General features: G+C 39.6%; 1 protein-coding gene across 3 annotated transcripts; it reads left to right on the top strand.

The window, feature by feature from the left end:
* The first annotated feature begins 97 nt into the window (after positions 1–97).
* Positions 98–19981, top strand: ENO2 (enolase 2). Of its 3 annotated transcripts, XM_058166863.1 has the most exons (12): positions 101–225; positions 5998–6099; positions 9521–9616; positions 9867–9925; positions 10772–10841; positions 12777–12910; positions 13339–13561; positions 13702–13899; positions 14013–14214; positions 14334–14442; positions 15650–15708; positions 18891–19981. In XM_058166863.1, the coding sequence occupies exons 2-12, from the start codon at positions 6015–6017 to the stop codon at positions 18958–18960; spliced, it is 1305 nt and encodes a 434-aa protein (XP_058022846.1). In that variant the 5' UTR covers positions 101–225; positions 5998–6014; the 3' UTR covers positions 18961–19981. The 3 variants fall into 3 exon arrangements, 2 of the variants coding, with proteins under 2 accessions (XP_058022847.1, XP_058022846.1); XM_058166864.1 differs by lacking the exon at positions 5998–6099 and having other exon boundaries at positions 98–225; XR_009153202.1 differs by lacking the exon at positions 14334–14442 and having other exon boundaries at positions 18891–18968.
* Positions 19982–21382: the final 1401 nt, after the last annotated feature.

Below are 21382 nucleotides of genomic sequence, written 5' to 3'. Positions count from 1 at the left end.
CTCCATCCTCTACGTGCTGTTTGCAAAGCTCCCTAGAAATCCTGACTCATCGCCGGCTCTAGGTCACATGCTGCCATTCTGGCCCTATCAGGGGCGGCACTATCCCACCACTGCTGCTGTTGCTGCTCATCCAGCTACTGGCTCAGAGGATACAGAAGCTTCCCTTCAAGTCCTGCATCTTTCAGCTCACCATCTAACTCCTCTTAGCAGCACTGCACTAGGAGGGTAAGTGCCATCCCTGTATCTCCCTTGTCTCCCCACTCCCAGTAACTTAATTAACCCTGGTTCTCAGCAATTACCTCTTTAAGATTACTCCCTTAAACATTACAAATATTGTTTTTGCCATTCTGATTTTTTTTTCATGTTAGCTTTCTAACACATGACCTTCTGAGCTTTCTGTTTCACCTTTGGTGGCTGCAAATTCCTCTCTCTGGATGTTGTGTTTGTGATACCTGATCAGAACTGTGGAGTTGAGAGTTGGGGACAAAAAAAGTGATATGTCCTTAACAGAGATGTGCAGGGAACCTGACAAGTCTTTTTCACCCTCGGGATCAAGCTGAGTTTTCCCATTATCACCAGCTATAGGCAAATAGATGGTGCCACTGCAGACTGTACCACAACTATGATTGACACAGTGATACATTGGACACCTGTGTTCCTCTTTGGGATCCTGAAAGGAAAGCAATGGCAGCCTGATAATCTCTTATTGCACCATCTTAAGATGATGGTGCATCTTAAGCTTTCCATCTTTTTGCTGGCATCTGGGAAAAGGAAGATGTGGATGGCTTTCGTGCGACCAATGCCTTATCTGAAAGCCTGGAGCTGCAGTCGATGCAGACATAACAACATTCAAACAGCTTCCCGTGGCTTTCTTGGGCTCCTCAACTGTGTCTCCTTCTCCCCCTCCTTAGCCAATCCTTATCCCTGCTTATCTGAGCCTGACCTCTTTTCAGAACCAAACTGCTCCTGGTGGCTCTGGTTTTTCTTACTGCTGGTTTGGAAAGGACTTGTGTGGGAGAATAGGAAAGAGAGAGATGGTGGAAGGAACTGAAGAATGAGGACCAATGTGACTGGGGGTCAGGAAAGCAGCTTGAATAAATCTAGCTTTTCTGAATCTAAGAGTCTTTGAAGGATGGGATCAAAGCAGAAGATACAAACCAATAAAATGTTCTAACCTCAATCAGTACTGGAATGACTCAAGTATATCAATAGGACTGGTGAACGGAGAATTCTAGATTGCTCAATTCTAGATTGAGTTACTTTGGACTCTGCCAAAGAAATGCTGAGACTAATGGAATCCTCAATATGGATGGTGATCGATACATGACAGAATGTAGAGAAGAAATAATTTCCTGATACTTGAACAGAGAAATTTCTGAGTTAGTTGAATCTTGCCATCTCAGAGTGGCAGCCTGGGATAACAGGTCAGAATGGTGGGTGGGAGGGGAATATATACTTTCATGGGCCAGAAAATCCCAGCCTTAATGACTGACACTTAAAGACCCTGAGGGCTTTTCTTGCAAAGTGACTGCTAGTTTTATGGATTAAAATGGATAGGAGAGCGAAAACGTAATTCTGCCACAGTTTATACTATATGCTTAGTCTTTTCATTTGCCCGTTCCAGATCAGCCTTCATCATCCCCAGTCTCATAGGTCTCTCTTTCCTAGACCTATTGTGGCTTTCAATCCGCTCTGTAGCCTGGCATCTGCATCACTGTGGTGCAGGTAGAGGAATGTCCATAAATATCTTCCTGATGACACCAAAGGGTAATATGGCTTCATCATTCTTAGTTTCCTTTCAGATTATAGTCATTGCTTTAAAAAATTACAGTTTAGCACCAGGCAAGAAGGGGATGGTTGAGCAAGGAGGCAAGTCAATTAACTATTGGAAGGAGATTTCACTGGGAAGGAAGAAAACTGAATTCTGCATTCTTTTCTGGATTTGCCCACTTTTGGGGCTTTTGATAAGAATGGGTAGATCCCTGCTTTCATGCTAATGAAGCAATTGGCTGGTTTTTTTCTCTGAACACTTCATTTGTATCCTTGACAGCTTTATGTTCAGAATATTAGAGATGGTCAGAAGACACATAACACAATCTTATAGGGATGTAAGAGTAGGCCTAGCTCTCTATGAGACCTGGATTGGAGCCGAGGAAGAATTATGTGGGAGATGCTCTGAGATTCATGAAGGAATTGTAGTTTTTACAATAAATGTGTGCCTGTTTTAGGCATGAGAGCTCCTCTGTGTGATTTCTGGTATCTCTGGTCAAACACCTATCTTGCATCTATAACATGTAAATTGTTCAGATAAAATGTAAATACCATGAGTGGTAAAGACCCTTTTTAATTAAAAATAAGAACACATGCAGCAAGGAAAAATTAAAATTTTCTTTATAGTAAGGCACTAATCCTGAGGAGTTGCTTAGCTCTACTAGTAATTTATTTGTACATACTGTATTTATGTATGCTAGCTGCATTTGGCTCCTCCAAGGAGCTGAGAGAATAATGGAATGTGTATAGATCATCTGAGGTATAAAAACAGTTAAGTTCAGTATGCCCTACTTCCAAATAAGTGTAATTAAAATTGCCACCTGAAATGTTTAAACGAGGAAGCTACGCTTCATAGCAAATAAATACATCCACTGAAAATAAGTTGCTATATTCTTCATCTCCCCAGTTAAACCGCACACGCTGGGACAGAAGGAATTTCATTTTTATCAGAGGCAAAGCTGTGAATATCTTGTCTATTCTATAAATGCAGAAAAAATGGAAAAATGCACCCAGACCTTAGAGGTAGCTAAAATTCATTTAAGAAAGCAACTTTTGCCCCTAGTCTTTACTGTTCTTATTCTTACATTGTAAAGTAACAGTTCAAAACATGTAGGTTTGGTTCTGATCAATCTCAAAATTTAGGAATAACATTTGTAGAGCTAGAAGAACAAGAGCCAAATGTCTCAACTTGTAAACATGCTGAATAATAAATAATTATTCATGGTATAGGATTTGAGTTGCCTGGGAAGATTTCAATCCTTGCAAAGAGCACATGTCCTGTTAAATGATGGTAACACACACACAACCACTTTGGATGCTACACAATAATGGCATTACCTGGAAAGGCCACTGTTACCTCCACATCACTGCAATCAAGAAGTATGCACAGTATAAATTCAAAATAATGCAATTAAAGAACTATAAAACAAGATATAGGAGAATATTAATGTTTTGTCTTGCAAGGACATTTTCACATAAGGCTTTAAAACTGCTTAGATGGAGAGGTGGCCAAATTTATGGTCTCCTGCTACTGTCTAGAGCTAGGTAGCCATTTTGAAGATGGGTGGTCTACCAGATGAAAAGGGAGACCAACATAGGGGTACTTATCAGCAGGAAACTACCCATCTTCAAGAATTGTAGAGATCTGGAGTTTCTTGCAGAGAACCAGAAGATTTCGAATTTCTTTTTGGCCAGAAGTGAACTGAGAATAATCTGGTTTTTAGTTTTAATTACAGTTAAATTTATACTTAAATTTAGTTTTATGCCACAAAAGTAGCATATAACAGTTATTAATATAATGGAGCAAACCTGTGGTGGATTAACAGTACTAAAAGGTGAGTTGAATGTGAAACCATAAAGGAATTCATAGGAAAGTCCTAATCAAATTCTATGTAGTAAACTGTCCTACTTTCCTTAGCATAGCTCCTCTTTATTTTAATAGGATTTGTACAGGTCACCATCCTGAATAGATTCTGCCATGAAGTCCAAATCTGGATTTTCCATCTCTAATCCGCTGTGATAAATGTCATTACTTTTGCCTAGTGACACCTCTGATATATTGGTCATGCCTCATATAGCATAATGCACCTTAATTTGTGTACTGCTAGAATCCAAATATTTCAAGTCATTCATTGTTACTTCATTTATAAAAATTGCATTGCATTGAATGAGGAATTTTGACAAAGAATCTGCAACTACATCAAAATACAATTTCCATTACTGTTTGGAGAAACCACAGTAGCCAAATAGCTATTCTTCAGCTACTAGGGAACATGAACTGCAGGATATTATTGTATTCACATCCTACGCTGAGGCCTCCCACAAGCATATAGCTGGCTACCAAGAAAATAAAGAACAACTGGACTTGATAGGTTGAAGATGTGATACAGCAAAGCCATATTAGCTTTTAAACTAGATTAAAATTTGCTTGGGTTCTATTATACGTTTGCCATTAGTTTTAACATACTTCTCTTTGATAGCAAAGGAAAATACTTTGGAAGGGAAATTTTCCCATTACGGAGAATTTATTGTGCTTTTTCAAGTTAGGGTTAGAAGTAGAAAGTGTCTTAACAGTATCAGCCTATGGCACGAGACCTTAAGAACCAATTGGTATGTGATCTAAGCAGTTCATGTCTAAATTTACAGCATCATTTTCTAAAGGAAGTTGTAGGATTGGAGGGGAATAGAAATAAGACTAAAGCAAGTGGAAATAAATTATTTTTAAAGCCTTCTGATTCTTGAATTCAAATAAATCCAACCTCCTCATTTTCAGCTGCCTATTCTCTTTTTGAGATGATATAAAAGTAGAAGAAAGCACATTCTACTAACAGTATAATATCTGGAAACATTAACTGCACGGTCTGTGATGAAATAGATATCAGCCATTTGTGGCAGACAGCTAGGTCTCTGGTTTTTTCCTGCCCTTGAGTCAAAATACGATCCACCCAATACTATCCATCCTCATGTCAAGCAGAATATCAGCATGGCAGGTGCTTTCCCCATTGTCGATCCCCATTCTACCTTTACATCTGTTACTACCAGTTACCTGATTGCCTTCCAAAGTGACAAAACCTAACAGAATTCATAGGCTTGAGGCTACTTTTGGAGATGTCAGAATAAAATCCTACATTAGCACCCTGAACACTAAAGACAAATTTGCCTCAGGAGCTGGAGCAAGATGAAGTCAGCAGACTCAGCAGAAAAATAGACATTAAAACCTTTGCAACCATGGTCAGAAGCAAAGGCAAACGCCCTCTGAAGAAAACACAGCAGGGAATTCCTTCCTTCCTTCCTTCCTTCCTTCCTTCCTTCCTTCCTTCCTTCCTTCCTTCCTTCCTTCCAATGCCAATATGGTACCTGTATCATTTCCATGTCTTGCTGTTATGAGACTGCAATTTGTTGTAAGACTGCAGCCCGCAGAACAGGTGTGCACATATTATAAACACAAGACATTGGAAGCACTGCTACTTTTCTCCCAAGGGTACAGGCAATCCCCCCCCCAGCCAAAAAAGTGTAACTACTTCCAAGCCTATATAAAATGTCTTTCTCTTTGAAGAAATTGCTCCAGCCAAAGATAATGCTACAAATCTGTGCCATATCCTTGGTTGCCTATCCTAAATGAGAGGTGCCCCTCTCAAGTCCTGGACTACCAGGAAAGAGACACAATCTTTCATTTGTGCTATTGTTCCCAAGGATACAACTACAGTTGTGTTTGTTCAATGCCAGGAACAAAATCATGAAACATCTGAATAGGAAGAACAGAGAGTATGTTTCTCCCAGGGAGTCCTTAAATTGAAGAGTTAAAGAAAAGACTTCTGACTGAGAGGGTCTTATTACCAGAAAAGCAAATGACCTGCTGTAGCTTTTCCAAAATCAGATGGTAGGGAATGAGAGTGTTCTATTCGGGCTGGCTGACTCATCTGCACAGCAGCTGCAAGATTGTGAGATACGCCTTCAGCCTAAATGCACCTTAGAAATTTGCACCAGCTACTTTTAAGTGCCAGGGCTGTATGTCATACTTGTATTCACAATCTAAGACTTTTATGGCATTACCAACTACCTCCATTTTATCCTTCACACTCTACACTGTTTGTACACTTAAATTCTATTTCTAACTGAGGGGCTTTTTGATGGGAACAGGGATGTGAAAGATCATAAGATGAAAATTTCAAAGCTAACTCTGTCTTACATTCTCTTCTTGGGCTTTCTATCTTTATTCTTCCCCAGGAAATCCCATTTCCACAATGTCTATTGAGGAGATTCGTGCTCGGGAGATCCTAGATTCTCGTGGGAATCCAACTGTTGAGGTGGATTTGTATACCTCAAAAGGTACAAACTGACAAGGAAGAAGCAGTTTGCATTTTTTTCTGTAGCCCATGCATTGAGCTAATGGATTTGTTTTACTGAAAGGAAGTGAGCTGGAAAGGTCAGGTGTTACCAACCCTAAATAACAGAAGGATTGAACAGTATTTCATTTTTCCTCCCATCCCTATCAAATGCCTCACTGAGAATCTGAGCAGTTCAGTTTTAGCTGTGCTCACTTATTAATTCCCACTACTAGAGCCAAGAGAGAAAGGAAAGGAAAATTCCTGAAATAGTGGGAGGGTATGAAGCAAAAAGAAGAAGATAAAATAACAATTCTTACATTTACATGCATACTTAGACCTCTGAAATTGATCTGAAATTCATGATTTTCATACTTGGAAGTTTAAAAAAGTCATAGTATTTCTTCTTTGGCAAGATGCTAATTTTGATGCTCAGGCCAGCCCATGCATCCATCAGACCGGGCCAACAGACATTCAGTCTACTCTAGTTTTTATTCAAGCCCCATGGGAATGCTTTCTGTTAGGGGATTCTTAGTATTAGTAATCAAAAGGCAAAAAGATGGAAGTGATGGGAAAACATAAAAAAGTAGGAAGATACTATTTATACTTCCAGGGAATTTCATGAGCTTCCAATCAAAGTTCATAAGCATGAGAACAGTGATAGTGTCAAATCTTACTTAGAAAGATTAAATTGATGAAATTTTCTGCCTCTATATGGTATAAAGCCCATCCCATAAAGTTCCACCATTCATCCAGAGAAAGAAAAGCAGAGATTATGTAGAGCAAATGTAAGCAGTGTGGTGATATAAACCTTAAGTAGTAATTTCTTCCATTTCTCTTGTAATAAAGTAGTGTTTGTGACTAACCATAGTCACCTAGTCAGCCATTTTGTGAACGGATAAGCCTTCCACAGCAGCCATTTTGTAACAGTGCCCATAACATGCCCATAAATTCCAGATGTGTCTACAATATCAAAGATTGCCAATTCCTGAGATCATTACAAGAAACAGAATTCACAAATCACACAAAAATGTTAACTATGAAAGAGTTTAGAAAAGAAGGCATAAAATAAAACCTGAAAGAAACCAGAAATAGAAGCTGCTCCTTTTACCTATGGTGTTTTGGAGCTTCAAAGCTGGAGCAAGGAAAAAGAGCCTCAAGGCAGAACATGCAGGTTGCAAGGGTTCCTGTTAGCAGAAGATCATCCTGATCCCAAATTTCATTGAACTCCAGGGCCTCAAATCACAAAATTGAAATGTTACACTTTGAATCAATTTGCAATCAAGTGGGAAGAAAATCAACATGCTAACTTACATTCTGTAATTATATGCAGATGATATGCATTCTAGAACCACCGTCTGGAACTGTTCTAAAGTCTTCTATAAAAGAGACCTTGGATTAAAAAAAAAGAAATTAAAGCAAATGAAGGGAAAGAAAGACAATAACAATAGTGACAAAAAACATAGTCTATGCTTTGAAAAGACTAGTCTATGTTTTGAAAAGATGGAGAAATAGAATACCAAAATCAGATAAAAGGAAGCAAAATATGTCAGAGAGTAAATGTCAGGATTCCAAGTAATAGATCCATTGCATGCAAAAACTCCAAGGCAGATGGATTCCTCAAAGAATAGCTTTATTGTAAATATCATAGTGGCGCATATCTGGTGAAAACCAACTCTGAAGGGCCCCTTGGTTTTCACCTAATTAAAAGTGAAAGTTTTCCCCTCAACCCCAAACAATCAGTCACATGGCCCAATCAAGGAAGCGTCTGCTGGTGTGTGACATCACTCTTCCTTCCTTTGGCCAGGTGTGAGAACATCCTTGGTTCCCAAGAGAAAGTATTTTATTTTGACCACACAACCCCAGCTATCTCTAATCCCTCCTCCCTATCCCTCGCTGCAGTATGGCAGCACTGAAGCTCCAAGATGGCTTCGGCCAGGTCAGCTTCAGGATTGACAGTAAACAGCCAAGTAAGAACATTCATATTTTCTAGCCACCTCCCAACTATGATAAATAATGTTAATGATATAAAAAAAGAAAGCAGAAAAAGTAAAATGCTCTTCAAACAAGTGAAAGGTCTGCATAAGAACAGAAATGAAGTAGAAGATTGGGAGCTATAAAAACTTAGTAAATAAGAAAAAATAAGTAAAGGTCAAGTCTATAAGTAGGAATGAATTTTAAAGGAAATGATCAAAGGCTTGGCCATTGACTAAAGCTATTTGTTGGCTGGATAATTTATAAGATTCCACTTCCAAAGACTCCAAAAGACTAAGAGGCACAGGGAGGAAGAACTGTTTTTAGTTGCATCTTCTCAGAAATAACTCTGAGGCATCTAGTAGCCATGGTCACACTGAACCTTAAATACTTATAGGGATGCTTAAAATGGCATATTAGTTTTCTGGAATTAATTATTAAAGAAATTATTACGAACCTTTATATGAGATAGGTACCTATCATCGCAGAAGCAATATATTTAGCATATTTTTAAAAATAGATACATCTTTACAGACATTGTTGGCTGGGACCAGAGGTGAAATTAAAAATTTTTCCCTACCGGTTATGTGGGCGTGGCTTGGTAGGCATGGCAGGGGAAGGATACTGCAAAATCTCCATTCCCTCCCCATTCCTGGGGGAAGGATATTGCAAAATCTCCATATCCTACCACACTCTGGGGCCAGCCAGAGGTGGTATTTGTCAGTTCTTGAACTACTCAAAATTTCCACTACTGGTTCTCCAGAACCTATCAGAACCTGCTAAATTTCACCCCTGGCTGGGACAGAGTTTAGGCCAGAACATTAGTTCAGTGAGCCTGAATGTTATATTATGAAAGATATTCTCAAATCATTTTAAAGAAAGACAGATAGTTTGATACATTTTGAATTATATCATTTAAACAACTATAATTGCATTAATTACATTACAATTGTATTAATGTAATGTATAGTAATTACATTTGTAATATAGTTGTAGCTGTAGCCATAATTTTGGAAAATTGAAACACAGCTATTTCTTATAGAATAACTGGGTCAATCATTCTTCCTACATGTTTTTCACCATGTCTTTAAGAAATAATGATATACTTAAAGTTGCTTTTAAAAAAAAATATGAAGGCAGCTATGTAACCAGAAGGGATAGAATAGAATATCTTTTCTTTTATGTACACTGAGAGCATATGCACCAAGACAAATTCCTTGTGTGTCCAATCACACTTGGCCAATAAAATTCTATTCTATTCTATTCTAACCAGAAGGGATAGTTCACTGCTTAGGTGGTCTAAACCAGGGGTATCCAACCTTGGCAACTTTAAGACTTGCAGACTTCAACTCCCAGAATTCTCCCACAAGTCTTAAAGTTGCCAAGTTTCTACATCCCTGATCTAAGCTATTATTTCTATGAAAGATACCCATGTTTTGATTTCTTCTCAGGAATGTTCAGGGCAGCTGTACCAAGCGGTGCCTCCACAGGCATCTATGAAGCTTTGGAACTGCGTGACAATGATAAATCTCGATTCCTTGGCAAAGGTAGGGGCATTAAAACTGGAATTACCAAACAATATGGAACAATTCTAGAGAATACTGGTTGTTTATGCCTACTTGTGTGTCTGTGTGTACACATAGACTGCCACCTGCTTTTGAACTAGCAACAACAGCAGATGTTATGGTGTAAAATTTTTGCAAACCAAAATGACTCAGAAAAGCTGATAGACTCACATCTCTCTGTATTTATTTTTTACTGCCTCTGTGTGACTCTGCATCTTTTCCCCATCTGTAGGGGTTCTGCAGGCAGTGGATCACATCAACAGCACTATTGCCCCTGCTCTTGTGAACTCTGTAAGTTGCCCTTTAGTCTTAATCTTCTCATATTTTGCTTCTACGTGTGTTCTCCCTCCCGCCCACCCCCTCTCTCTCCCTTGCACTTCCATACAAGGATTTTGTAACAGTTTGAAATAAGTTCTGAATTTCTGACTTTGCCAGATTTCGACAGCACTGCAGTCACAATCTGATTCATTTTTGGCTCGATGATGGTATAATTGAAATACTGCAAAACTGGGTATGATGGTGATGGCTTGGCTTGGTTGGTTTTTGAGAAACAGACACTTCATTTCTCCATTAGAGGGAACTATTGCTTCATTTCTCTTCCTGAGCTTTGGATCGTGTAAGGGAAAAACAGTTTTTTGCATTTTACTTTCAATAAATGAATATTGAAGTGAATAGTGAAGCACCAATATCCTTCCTTCCTTCCTTCCTTCCTTCCTTCCTTCCTTCCTTCCTTCCTTCCTTCCTTCCTTCCTTCCTTCCTTCCTTTCTGGTAAAAGGTTTTATTTTGCTTCTGAACCTATAACATTCAATTCTGGGTAGTAATTTTTGCTTGTCATTTGTGCCTCTGCAAGTTTATTTATTTATTTATTTTATTTATTTATTTAAATTTTTGAGAGAAGCGGAGATAATATGGATTGTATTCAAACGGATTCTGTAAATGTGGAGCATGAAAATGGTGACCAGCCTTCCTTTCCCCTCATTTATTATCAAAAGACAGAAGATTTTTTCCCCCAATGAAGTTCAATCAAACAGTGAATGCTGTGCTACAGAACTAAATTTCAGTGAAACTAAAGGTTGTTTACCAGGTAGTTTTATCCAGATTTCTTCTATTTAAGAGATTAATCTTTCTTTCTTCAGGCCTTTTCGGTTGTGGAGCAAGAGAAGATAGACAACCTCATGCTGGAACTGGATGGCACAGAGAATAAATGTAAACCCAACTTCTTTCTTCATTAAAAAATGGGGGAAAGATCATGAAGGGAGTGCAAAAAAGCAACACAACCCAGTAGGACTAAGACTGAATAGCTAACTGTAGGGCAAGAGTGGGGTGGGGGAACTGCAATTTGGAATCTCAGTACTGTTGTATTCCTTTCAATCCATATTCAAAAGTCAAAGGAGAAAAAAATAATGATTAATTGAAAGAAGGAGCTGTATTTTTATTAACACAGCTCGCAAAAACCACTCCTTTCACATTGAATTCTTATGCTCCAGCAAGAAGGCAAATTGAGACTAGTAAACTGACAAACATCCAAAAATTAAAGCAGGCAAAGGATTGGGATCAGCAAATAAACCAAGATTCTGAATGCAAGAGTAGGACTTAAGCAAAGCAACACACAAACTTCTTCCTTAAAGTCCTTTATTTTCGGTTCTGAAAAAAATCTGTTTATTGGTATGATAAACAGAGCCAAGATCACAAATATAAGCAGGCAACTGGATGAAAAAGCAACACTTATTTGAAACTTACTAGTCTAGTCCCTTTGTCCCAAATGACACAATTACATCAAATGTGTTATTATTATCTATGCCACTTCCTACATTAATCTATTCTTCGTTGCTAAGGTTATCTACAGTTGAAGGCAAAACATTTATTTTTGTCTTATTTTATGCTTCCTAAATACAAACATATACTGTTTACTATTTTGGGTTTGCTTTGACATCTTCATTTTCCCATTTGACACTACACATCTTATCTGGCAATAACAGTTTCTGTGTGTGGCTCTCACCATGCCACGCAATGCTGAATATAATCTTAGTCCCAAAATAGATTCTTTCCCATGTCAGAGAATGAATGGGAAGAAGAATTCCAATCGAATTGAATGAGGCTGAATTCTAAATAGAGCTACCTAGAATTGTTCTGCATTTTTCTTGATCTCGCACTCCCACATGGAACTCCCCAGTCTTCTTCACAATATAAAATTTGAATTTGTTAGGGAAATTTCTGGTATTTTTCAAGTAAAATGATGAAAGTTGAAACAAAAAAAATGCAAATGTGAAAAAAGATCAGATTAAAATAAGAAAGAAAATGATGAGTCAAAAAGGGAATAGCCCCTCTCATTTTTCAAACACACTGGAAACAATGCAATCTATCTGTTGATTCTTTCCCTTCTTCTTTTGGGATTGACTTAGGCTGCAAAGCACTGCCACTGTGTTGCTAGTCTTTTCTCTGCAAAGAACAATGCAAATAACTTATATCCGAATGAGGTCGATAGAAACACATAACCAATCCCACTAAAGCAACAGGGCAGACCAGTATAAAGCTGTTCTGCTAAACTGACCTTTCTCTCTTGTTTTGGATGCATGCTTTTGATGCTGGACTTCTTATTGATTGTTTTCCTAATAGTGCTTGGAGTGGATGTATTTTGGCAGGATCATATGCAAAGGCCTGTCAGAATTGGCTTTGGAGATTCTATACAGTGGCTCCAAATCAATACTGATTGAGTGTATGTTCTGTGTAGTTTAGAAAAAATAAGCATACTCACATGGGATGGGCCTTAGCAGCAACAACTGGATGAAAAGAGATCAGCAAAAATACTTTTCAGGTATATGAGGGGAAACCCAGCACACCAGGGATGGACTCTAGCTGAAGAACTCTGGAGAGCAGAGGAGGGAATGTTAGCCTCTCTCTCTCTCTCTCTCTCTCTCTCTCTCTCGAAACAAATGGACTGCTACTGTTTGCAGAGTACTCTTGGATAGGAAACCCAATGGAAAACTTTGTGGCAAAATTAAAACCTACTATCAAAGCCCCAGGCCAGATTAGTAGTAGAGGCTGTGGAGTAGCCTGATACTGATAAAATCTTTGGGTCAAAAATCTTTTGCTGTAATCTCTGATTATGCTATATTCTAATCCATTTTGCAAAATTCACAGCTAAATTTGGAGCTAATGCCATCCTGGGTGTTTCCCTGGCTGTCTGCAAAGCTGCCGCTGCAGAGAAGGATGTACCCCTGTACCGTCATATTGCTGACCTGGCTGGAAATTCAGATCTCATTCTGCCAGTCCCTGTAAGAATCTGGTGATGTTTTCTTGATTTCACACCCATAAAACTGAGGTATGGAGCAGATAGTCAGGTAACAACAGATTGAACAAGGATCCAAAAGAACTGGATTTTTCCCAATACACCATATACCTTTACCGTTTGCATGCATGCTATTTTTATATCTATATTAAATATACTGTAGGAACTTTCAAAGTTTATCTTTAGGGTTAGGGTTATAAACATGGTATTTTAGTTCTATGTAAAAGCAAAATACTTCTAACAAAATGCTCTTTGCCTCTTTATTCAATCACAATACCTAGAATATTTAGAGATGAAACAAGCCATTATGATTAAAACAATTTCAGACCATCATTTACAACTCTAGTATGGTGCTGCTTTAAGATATATCACTGAAGATCCTCTCTTCTTGTTCTTGTTGCTAAATTCTTTCAGGCTTTTAATGTGATCAATGGAGGGTCCCATGCTGGAAATAAACTGGCCATGCAAGAGTTTATGATCTTGCCTGTTGGGGCTGAAAGCTTCCGGGATGCCATGCGCATTGGTGCTGAAGTCTACCATAATCTCAAGAGTGTGATCAAAGACAAGTATGGTAAAGATGCCACCAATGTAGGAGATGAAGGGGGCTTTGCCCCAAACATCCTGGAGAACAGTGAAGGTGAGGAAAAAAAGTACACCACTAAGAGATACTGTACTTTGAAAGAGAAGTCTTTGAAAATCTCACTTAGAAGGGTTGTTCTAAATTCTTTAAAGACATATTCCCTTTCTAAATAACCTGCCTCCATTTCTGCCTTTCAGCTTTAGAGCTGCTCAAAGAAGCCATTGAGAAGGCTGGTTATACTGATAAGATTGTGATTGGCATGGATGTGGCTGCATCAGAGTTCTACAGAGATGGCAAATATGACTTAGACTTCAAATCCCCTGATGATCCCAGCCGTTACATCTCTGCGGATGAACTGGGTGATCTCTATCAGAGCTTTGTACGGGACTATCCAGGTGAGTGACTACATATGGTCGAAGCCTCACTACCGAAGCTAAAGACACTGAGACTTCCTCTATTTGCAGTCTGGGGCATATTGTAATTTTCTCATTTCCTTTTGTCTTTACAGTGGTATCCATTGAGGATCCTTTTGATCAGGATGACTGGGAAGCCTGGTCAAAGTTCACAGCTAATGTAGGGATTCAGATAGTGGGAGATGACTTGACAGTGACCAACCCCAAACGCATTGAGCACGCGGTTGAGGAGAAGGCCTGCAACTGTCTATTGCTTAAGGTCAACCAGATTGGATCGGTCACTGAAGCTATTCAAGCGTGAGTTGTCTTAATCCACTCCATTCTCCAACAACCACTGTGCTATCAAGTACCCATTCACAGTTCCAAAGGTTATCTTCAGGAGGCAAATCCACTAAGTTTATTATATTCACTTACAGTTGTAAACTGGCTCAAGAGAATGGCTGGGGGGTGATGGTGAGTCATCGATCAGGGGAGACTGAAGACACCTTCATTGCTGACCTGGTGGTGGGACTCTGTACTGGGCAGGTAGGTCCTACTAGTGGAAATCATGTCTTGTCTCCTATTGGGAAGAAGCAGGCAAGAGTGAGAATATTGCCACTCTTGAGACAGAATCTTAATAGACAGAATTGATTTGGTGTCTGATACAAATGAGCATTGTGGGAGAAAAATGTACAAAAGTGTTAAAAAAGAGTAGACATTTCAATAAATCAGACACAAACTTTCAGTTACTAATAACCAAGAAGACTGTATGTGTAAAGGGGAATGTTGGATATTTAAATACAATCCCAGCAGAACTGGGACCAAAATCAGATGGAATATGGAACATATTGCTGTAACATAACAGCTGGGGTAATTCTTATTCTTTCTTCCAATGTTTTCCATACCAACAGCACTGTGTGGTAGCTTGAGCAGAGAGAGAGTGATCAGCCTAAAGTCTGAGATTTCATGGCTGACTATAAGCTTGAATCTGGTCCTTCTTAGTCCTAATTTAGCATCTTAAACACTGTTTCCTTTTGTTCAGAAGAAAAGAACAATGATGTGGGTAAAGTGAAAATCTGGGACAGAATAAACAGTTCCATGAGGAGGTTGTACTTTGGGTCTTGAAACCTGGGGAGATTTCCAGAAAAAGTGATAGGCGATCAAAAGGACAGAAACATGACAGAGAATGGACTTGGGGTCAGCTTGGAGTATAGGAATAGCAGGGGGTTGGACTAGAAGACTTCCAAGCCACTTCCAACTCTGTTAGTCTATTATTCTATGATTGGTGCCAGTAACTTCAATATCTTCCTCTAAAGAAATACAGAAACATGTCAGCTAAGTACACTGTGCAGTGAAGATCGAGTTGCTCCCACCTCTCAATTTCTTCTTCTGTCTCTTCTGGGGGCGGGGGGGGGGGGAAATGATCCATTTGCTTCCTGCTTGATGGTTAACAAGTTTGGGCAGAATATGGGAGCAGAGGAAAATAAACAGGCAAGGTTCTGGTAACAAGAGAATGGGCTCTTTCTTCTCCCCCTCTCTCCCCCCACTTTTAAGCAAACTTTTGCAGAGGTTGTGCAGTTAGCAAAAAAAAGTTTACTTTAGGTTTATTCCTCATCTCATACACCTTTGATATCATGACAGAGCTCAGATAAGCACAGAAAATGTTTACTCTTGGTTGGCTGCCTTTGTCTATAATTGACATGTTTGTGTGAATCTCCATAAAATATTACTGAATTGACATTGACCTTTGCAGATAAAAACTGGAGCTCCATGTAGATCTGAGCGACTGGCAAAATATAATCAGCTAATGAGGTAAGAAATGTGAGGGAAGTAAAGTGGATATGCCTGTGGGTGAGAAAAGAGGGTGAGTGAGTTTGGGGGAGATGGGAATATCAACCTGCATCATCTTCCAGTAGAGGTCTGTCTCACTGGATTGGACTAATAGAATAGAATAGAATAGAATAGAATTTTATTGGCCAAGTGTGATTGGACACACAAGGAATTTGTCTTGGTGCATATGCTCTCAGTGTACATAAAAGAAAAGATACGTTCATCATATAACAAAGGGGAACTTTTGTTGCTAGAGATTCATTGGATTATGTTGCTACTGTACAGCCATCAAGCATGGACACAGCACTAGAGCATACATGTGCTCTGGTGATTGACAATGTCATCAAAACAGCTTGGCATCCTCAATGTTACCTTTGTCTACATAATACTGGCCTGGCCTTGGGCCCAGGCCAGTAGTGGGTTTCAATTTCAGCCGCTACCGGTTTGCTCGTAAGCATGTATGCGCTCGCACAATGCTTCTGTGCATGCGCAGAGACATTCGGGTGGGTAGGCAGAGCTTCCTGCTGCTGCCACTACCGGTTCGCCCGATCCGGGGTAAACTGGTAGCAACCCACCACTGGCCCAGGCCATCACTATAGAAGGTTTATCCTTTTGTTTTTTGATTACTATAGACAGCTGCCAAATACAAAGAGTAGCCAAGAGAATAAACAGTAGAGATCCTTACATTGCAGGACTTTCAGGTGTCTGAACAAAGACTGAGTTCTTCTAAGAATCATTCTGAAGGCGGGCTTATGATGGAAACAGCAGGGAATCTCTTTCAGTTGCTTTTCTAGGCCAAATTCTTAGGGGCCTCCAGAGGGAAGTCTTCTGGTAGTACCCAACAAAACATCCCTCACATCTGTTTTTCTCTCCTTCCTGCATTTTTTTTATGGAAAATGAGATTTGTCAATGGAAATCATGCTCTTAAGGACCAGCCCACAGAAAGGCAAGTAGTTAATGCTTGCATTTCTGGCACAGGTAGTGGGGATAAAGAAGCAGGAGAATCTATTAACAGGAAGTCATAGTCCGTATCTGGGCAGAATGCCATGGCTAAAGTAGAAGAAGAGGTTACAGCCCAGAAAAACATTTTTAAGCCAGCTTCATTTACAGCCAGTTTATGAACCAGAGTCCAGGGGACTACAGCCACTGTGCAGAAAAACTGATAGTCATGAAATAAAGATTTGGAACAATAATTAATGTTCCCCAGAATTATTATTCTGTCAGAAACATACCAAGAGCATAGCACAAAATAAGGATTCCAGAATAAAACCAAGAAACAGCCAAGGATCTGCAGGCCTGTCTAACTGTAGCTAAATCCACTGTTCTTGATTTCATCATCAAAAGAGACCCCAGATAAAATGAGCTTCATTGAAGAATAGCACCATTAGCAGATTCCACTGGAGGATCAAAATAGGCAAGATGGCACTTGCAACATTGTGACTGAAACTCCACTCCTTTGTACATGCATTCAAAAGAGACAGAGCTTGGACTGTGATGCCACAACTGCTTTCTTGCTTATCTTAACTCCCAATGGATGCCTCAGAGCAAGGTGAAAAGCCATTGCCTGTTATGAACATTGATGCTTATAGAGGCATGTTCTATGGACAGATGAGTTTAAAGGGGAACTCTTTTAAGTAGCAAAGCTATCAGTATATCTGGTGGCAACTGAATATTCTAATTCTAGCTGGCAACTTTTCCTGACAGTGAGAACAATTAATCAAGGGAATGGCTTGTCTTCAGAAGTTGTGGGCACTCCATCACTGGAGGTTTTCAAGAAGAGGTGTTTTTTTTTAATTTGAATTTATATCTTGCCCTTCTCCGAAGACTCAGGGCGGCTTACACTGTGTTAAGCAATAGTCTTCATCCATTTGTATATTATATACAAAGTCAACTTATCGCCCCCCCCCCCCCAACAATCTGGGTCCTCATTTTATCTACCTTATAAAGGATGGAAGGCTGAGTCAACCTTGGGCCTGGTGGGACTTGAACTTGCAGTAATTGCAAGCAGCTGTGTTAATAACAGACAGACTTAGTCTGCTGAGCCACCAGAGGCCCTTTGGGTAGCCATTTGTCCAGAATGGTACAGGGTCTCCTGTCTGAGCAGGGGGTTGCACTAAAAGACCTCCAAGGTCCCTTCCAACTCTGTTATTCTGTTATTCAGTTTAGAACTTTAGACCAGTCATGAAGCATGGCAACAGTAGTGATTTGAAAAGTTTATTACTTCAGAACCTAAATTACTTGCTATCACTGATGAAAACATGTATTCTGCTTTGTCTCAGAGAAGGGTATCTGAAGCTGAAATTAAAGTAGATGTTTAGCGTCACTGAAAGTGATACCATAGTACAAAGCTTGATAACACTGCAGGACAGAGATATCAAATATACTAACAAGTCAACAAGAGAGTGCATGAAAAAGAACAAATTCAGTGTTTTGGAATAACCAAACCAAAGTCCATAGCTAAACCAAACTGAAATATTGTGGCAGGATGCCTAGGATGAGCTGTTCATGCTATAAAAACCTCCAGTGTGACTGATGTGTAGCAATGTGGCATAGAGGAATGAGCGAATATTCCGCTACAATACAGCAATATGAAAGACCAATCACTGCCTACAGGAATTGGTTTTTTCCCCCTAACACAGGGGTCCCAAACTCGTGGGCTGGATGCATCATGTGCTGGCCACACCCTTTTAGCGAAGGGGGGGGAGTTGGTACATCACATGATAACGTGTTGACGTGAGTTTGACACCCCTGCCCTAGCACATTATATGGCCTATTTTATAAAGTCAGTGAAACAGCTACCAAACTTAGTTGCTACTTGTTTCCCCATATTCCCTTGACACAGTACATCAGGCCCTCATTTTTGGAATCCTTTAGTGGCAACCACAAGCAATTTTTAAAAAAAAAAATACAACACATTTTCCCATCAGAACTGTATTTTCCTTACAAAGAGCCATTAAGAACTTTGAATGTAAAAACAGGAGCTGAATAGAAAATGGTTCCAGTTCATAGCCTGTACTTTTATAGTACACTGTCATATGTTGGGTTCCACAAAAGGAGGTGTTCCGACCTTAAATTTCATGTGAAATTAACTTTTTTGGGATTATATCTAGTATGTGGCCGATACCCATAATACCGTCCATTAACTATCTGCCTGCATTCCACAGGATTGAGGAAGAACTTGGGGATGAAGCTCGCTTTGCTGGGCACAACTTCCGTAATCCAAGCGTCCTATAAATGCATCCTGGCATACTCTGGCCATGCCTGCTATTTCAGTGCACAGACTCTGAGTGCCCATTAGATCACACCTTCCATCGTCCTTGTTCCACACACTCCTGCTCCTGGTCTTCTCAGACCCACTCACTGGAATTGCCCAGGATATGCAAAGACTGACGCTTCCTTTTGCCTGTCATGATGCAGTGCTGCAAGTCAGCTTTGTCTGTGTTGCGCAGTGTCTGCTGTTTAGACCTGCTTGAGTCATCGTTATACCCAAGTACAAAATGGTGTCAGCATGTTTGCCCTGGTGTTTGGCCAGTATTTTGCACATTTGAAGATTGTCCTTAAATTGGAGTCCAGATTGTATTTGCTTATTGATACAAGATGGTGTTTTGTGTTTTTGTCCCTTGCAATATCAGCATCTCTGTTTTGATCCCTGTGAATTGTGTTTAAACCTGCGTGCTGCATATTGTGAGTAACTGGTTGCTCCATTTGTATGTGTGATAGGGAGAGAGGGAGAGAGAGAGGGAGAGAGAGAGAAAAAAAACAAGTGAGAGAATATATGTTCTTACCAGCTTCAAAATACAATTTAATTACTAGCATAGTGTGTATGTGTATGTGTGTAGGTTGGTAGATCGCGTGAATCTGCATTCAGGGTTAGACACTCATTGATCCAAAGGTTGCTGTAGATTTTTTTCTGAATGTGAAGGCAAGATGTCTGGTATGATACACTGGATTAGTGTGCCATATTTTATAGGGTACTAAGGTAGTGCATTGTGGGCATGTTCTTGCAATCAGCACTTTGCTCAGATCTCTCTCCCTCTCATTGCTGCCTGGATGTTTGGTCACATTTTACTCTCTGCCTCTTCATCCATTTCCCTCTTGCTCTGCTATCATTTCTGCTTTAAGCCACAGAGGTTTCATGTTCAACTCCCTCCTCACCCAATAACAAACAACAAAAGAAAAAAGAGAAGAGAAAAAACCCCCCAACATCCAGAAAAAAGTAACCAACAAGTAAAACCTCAATTCAATTAAATTCTATTTCAACCCTGAGTGTCCTGCCTCTGCTTGAATATCTGTTATTTATTGTGGGAAGGGGAAGTACTCTAAAAATGGGTGAAATACTCTAGAAGGGATCTGACAGTTTCCAGAAGTCTCAAGACACAAAGATTCAAGTTGGAGCTTGTTGGCAATACAAGTGGAGCTAGTGGGACCAGCTGAGGAAGGCTGGTCATGAGCAGAACCTGTCTATACCTGTGCTTCAAAAATAGATCCTGCTAAAATAATGCCAAAATATGTAGAGCAAATAAGTGAAAATTCTCACTAAGCCAGAGAGAAAATATTCTTTTATTATTGTTTTTCCTAGAGATCCTAAAAAGAAGGATCTCCTGATGTGGTGCTGGCTCTCAGCTTGCCTGGCTTTAAAGAAAGGGGCCCAATTCATGGAAATTATGGGGTCGGTGACTGTCAGCCTTGATAAGATCATGACTATCTCTGAAGGCTTCCTTGTGAATGTGGTTGACCACTCTGATAACAGATCGATGGACAAGATGAGCCAGGGGGCTGATCCAGCAGGCTCCTGCTTATGTTCTTATGTAAGGCTAAATTCTTATAATTGTGGCTTATATCACAAGGCTTTGAGACCTTGAGGGATAAATATAGCCTAAGGAAATTGAGAGAATTGGAATTATTAAAAAGAAAAAGTCCATTTCTGGGCTTGCTAGGGCTATTGATCTTTATCACTCAATGCCACTTAAAGCCCAGAGCTTGAATCAAGTGCAAGGTGTTTGGGAGCAGATCACAAATTGAATTTGCTTTAAACATTTCTATGAGTGTACTTCAATACTGCCCTTCAGAATTACAAATTATGGCTATTTTGACTGTAGCCAAGACAAAATCCAGCATTAAATATAGTATGTTCTTGCCTTAAAATGTATTTAAAATTTTTAGTTCCCTTAAAATACCTTAACAACAGGCCCTAATTTTAAAAGATGGTGGCCCCAGGAAACCAAAAAATGGTCTCTTTCTTTTTAGTAATTCCAGAGCTCTCAACATCTTTAGGAACTTGAGAATTTATTTCTCAAGCCATTTGAACTTCATTTTTGGAAATGGCAGATGGTGTATGGTGGTGCAATCACTTACAGTTGCCTTTCCATTCCTTGGAAGCTTCCCTGACTGCCCATACGTCCCAATTGGAAAGAGTCCTGGGGAAGATCTCCTGTGAGATTGTCTCCATGGGTTTAATTAAAGTGAATCAAGCTAGAGAGACTCAAACTGCTGGACAGATGATTACACACAGAGGGAAGGAGAGGACACATCCTGCAGAGATATGATCTAATAAATGGAGGAAGACACACTCCAGCATAAGCATTTCACCCAAGTTTTCTTCTTGGAACTGATTTCTGAAGAAAGTTTTCCATCAGATTGAATGAAAATTGGTAGA

The sequence above is a fragment of the Ahaetulla prasina genome, chromosome 2, assembly GCF_028640845.1.
Source record: "Ahaetulla prasina isolate Xishuangbanna chromosome 2, ASM2864084v1, whole genome shotgun sequence".
In the NCBI taxonomy this organism is placed as follows: Eukaryota; Metazoa; Chordata; class Lepidosauria; order Squamata; family Colubridae; genus Ahaetulla; species Ahaetulla prasina.
The sequence above is the reverse complement of the archived record's forward strand: the minus strand, read 5'-3'. Positions and strand labels throughout refer to the sequence as shown.

What these genes read in the sequence shown, in the direction of transcription:
- ENO2 (XM_058166863.1), top strand. Translation starts at nt 6,015, where the DNA reads ATGTCTATTGAGGAGATTCGTGCTCGGGAGATCCTAGATTCTCGTGGG. An exon ending in GGATTTGTATACCTCAAAAG is followed by an intron (nt 6,100 to 9,520) that starts GTACAAACTGAC and finishes ATTTCTTCTCAG; the next exon opens with GAATGTTCAGGGCAGCTGTA. An exon ending in TGGGACTCTGTACTGGGCAG is followed by an intron (nt 14,443 to 15,649) that starts GTAGGTCCTACT and finishes TGACCTTTGCAG; the next exon opens with ATAAAAACTGGAGCTCCATG.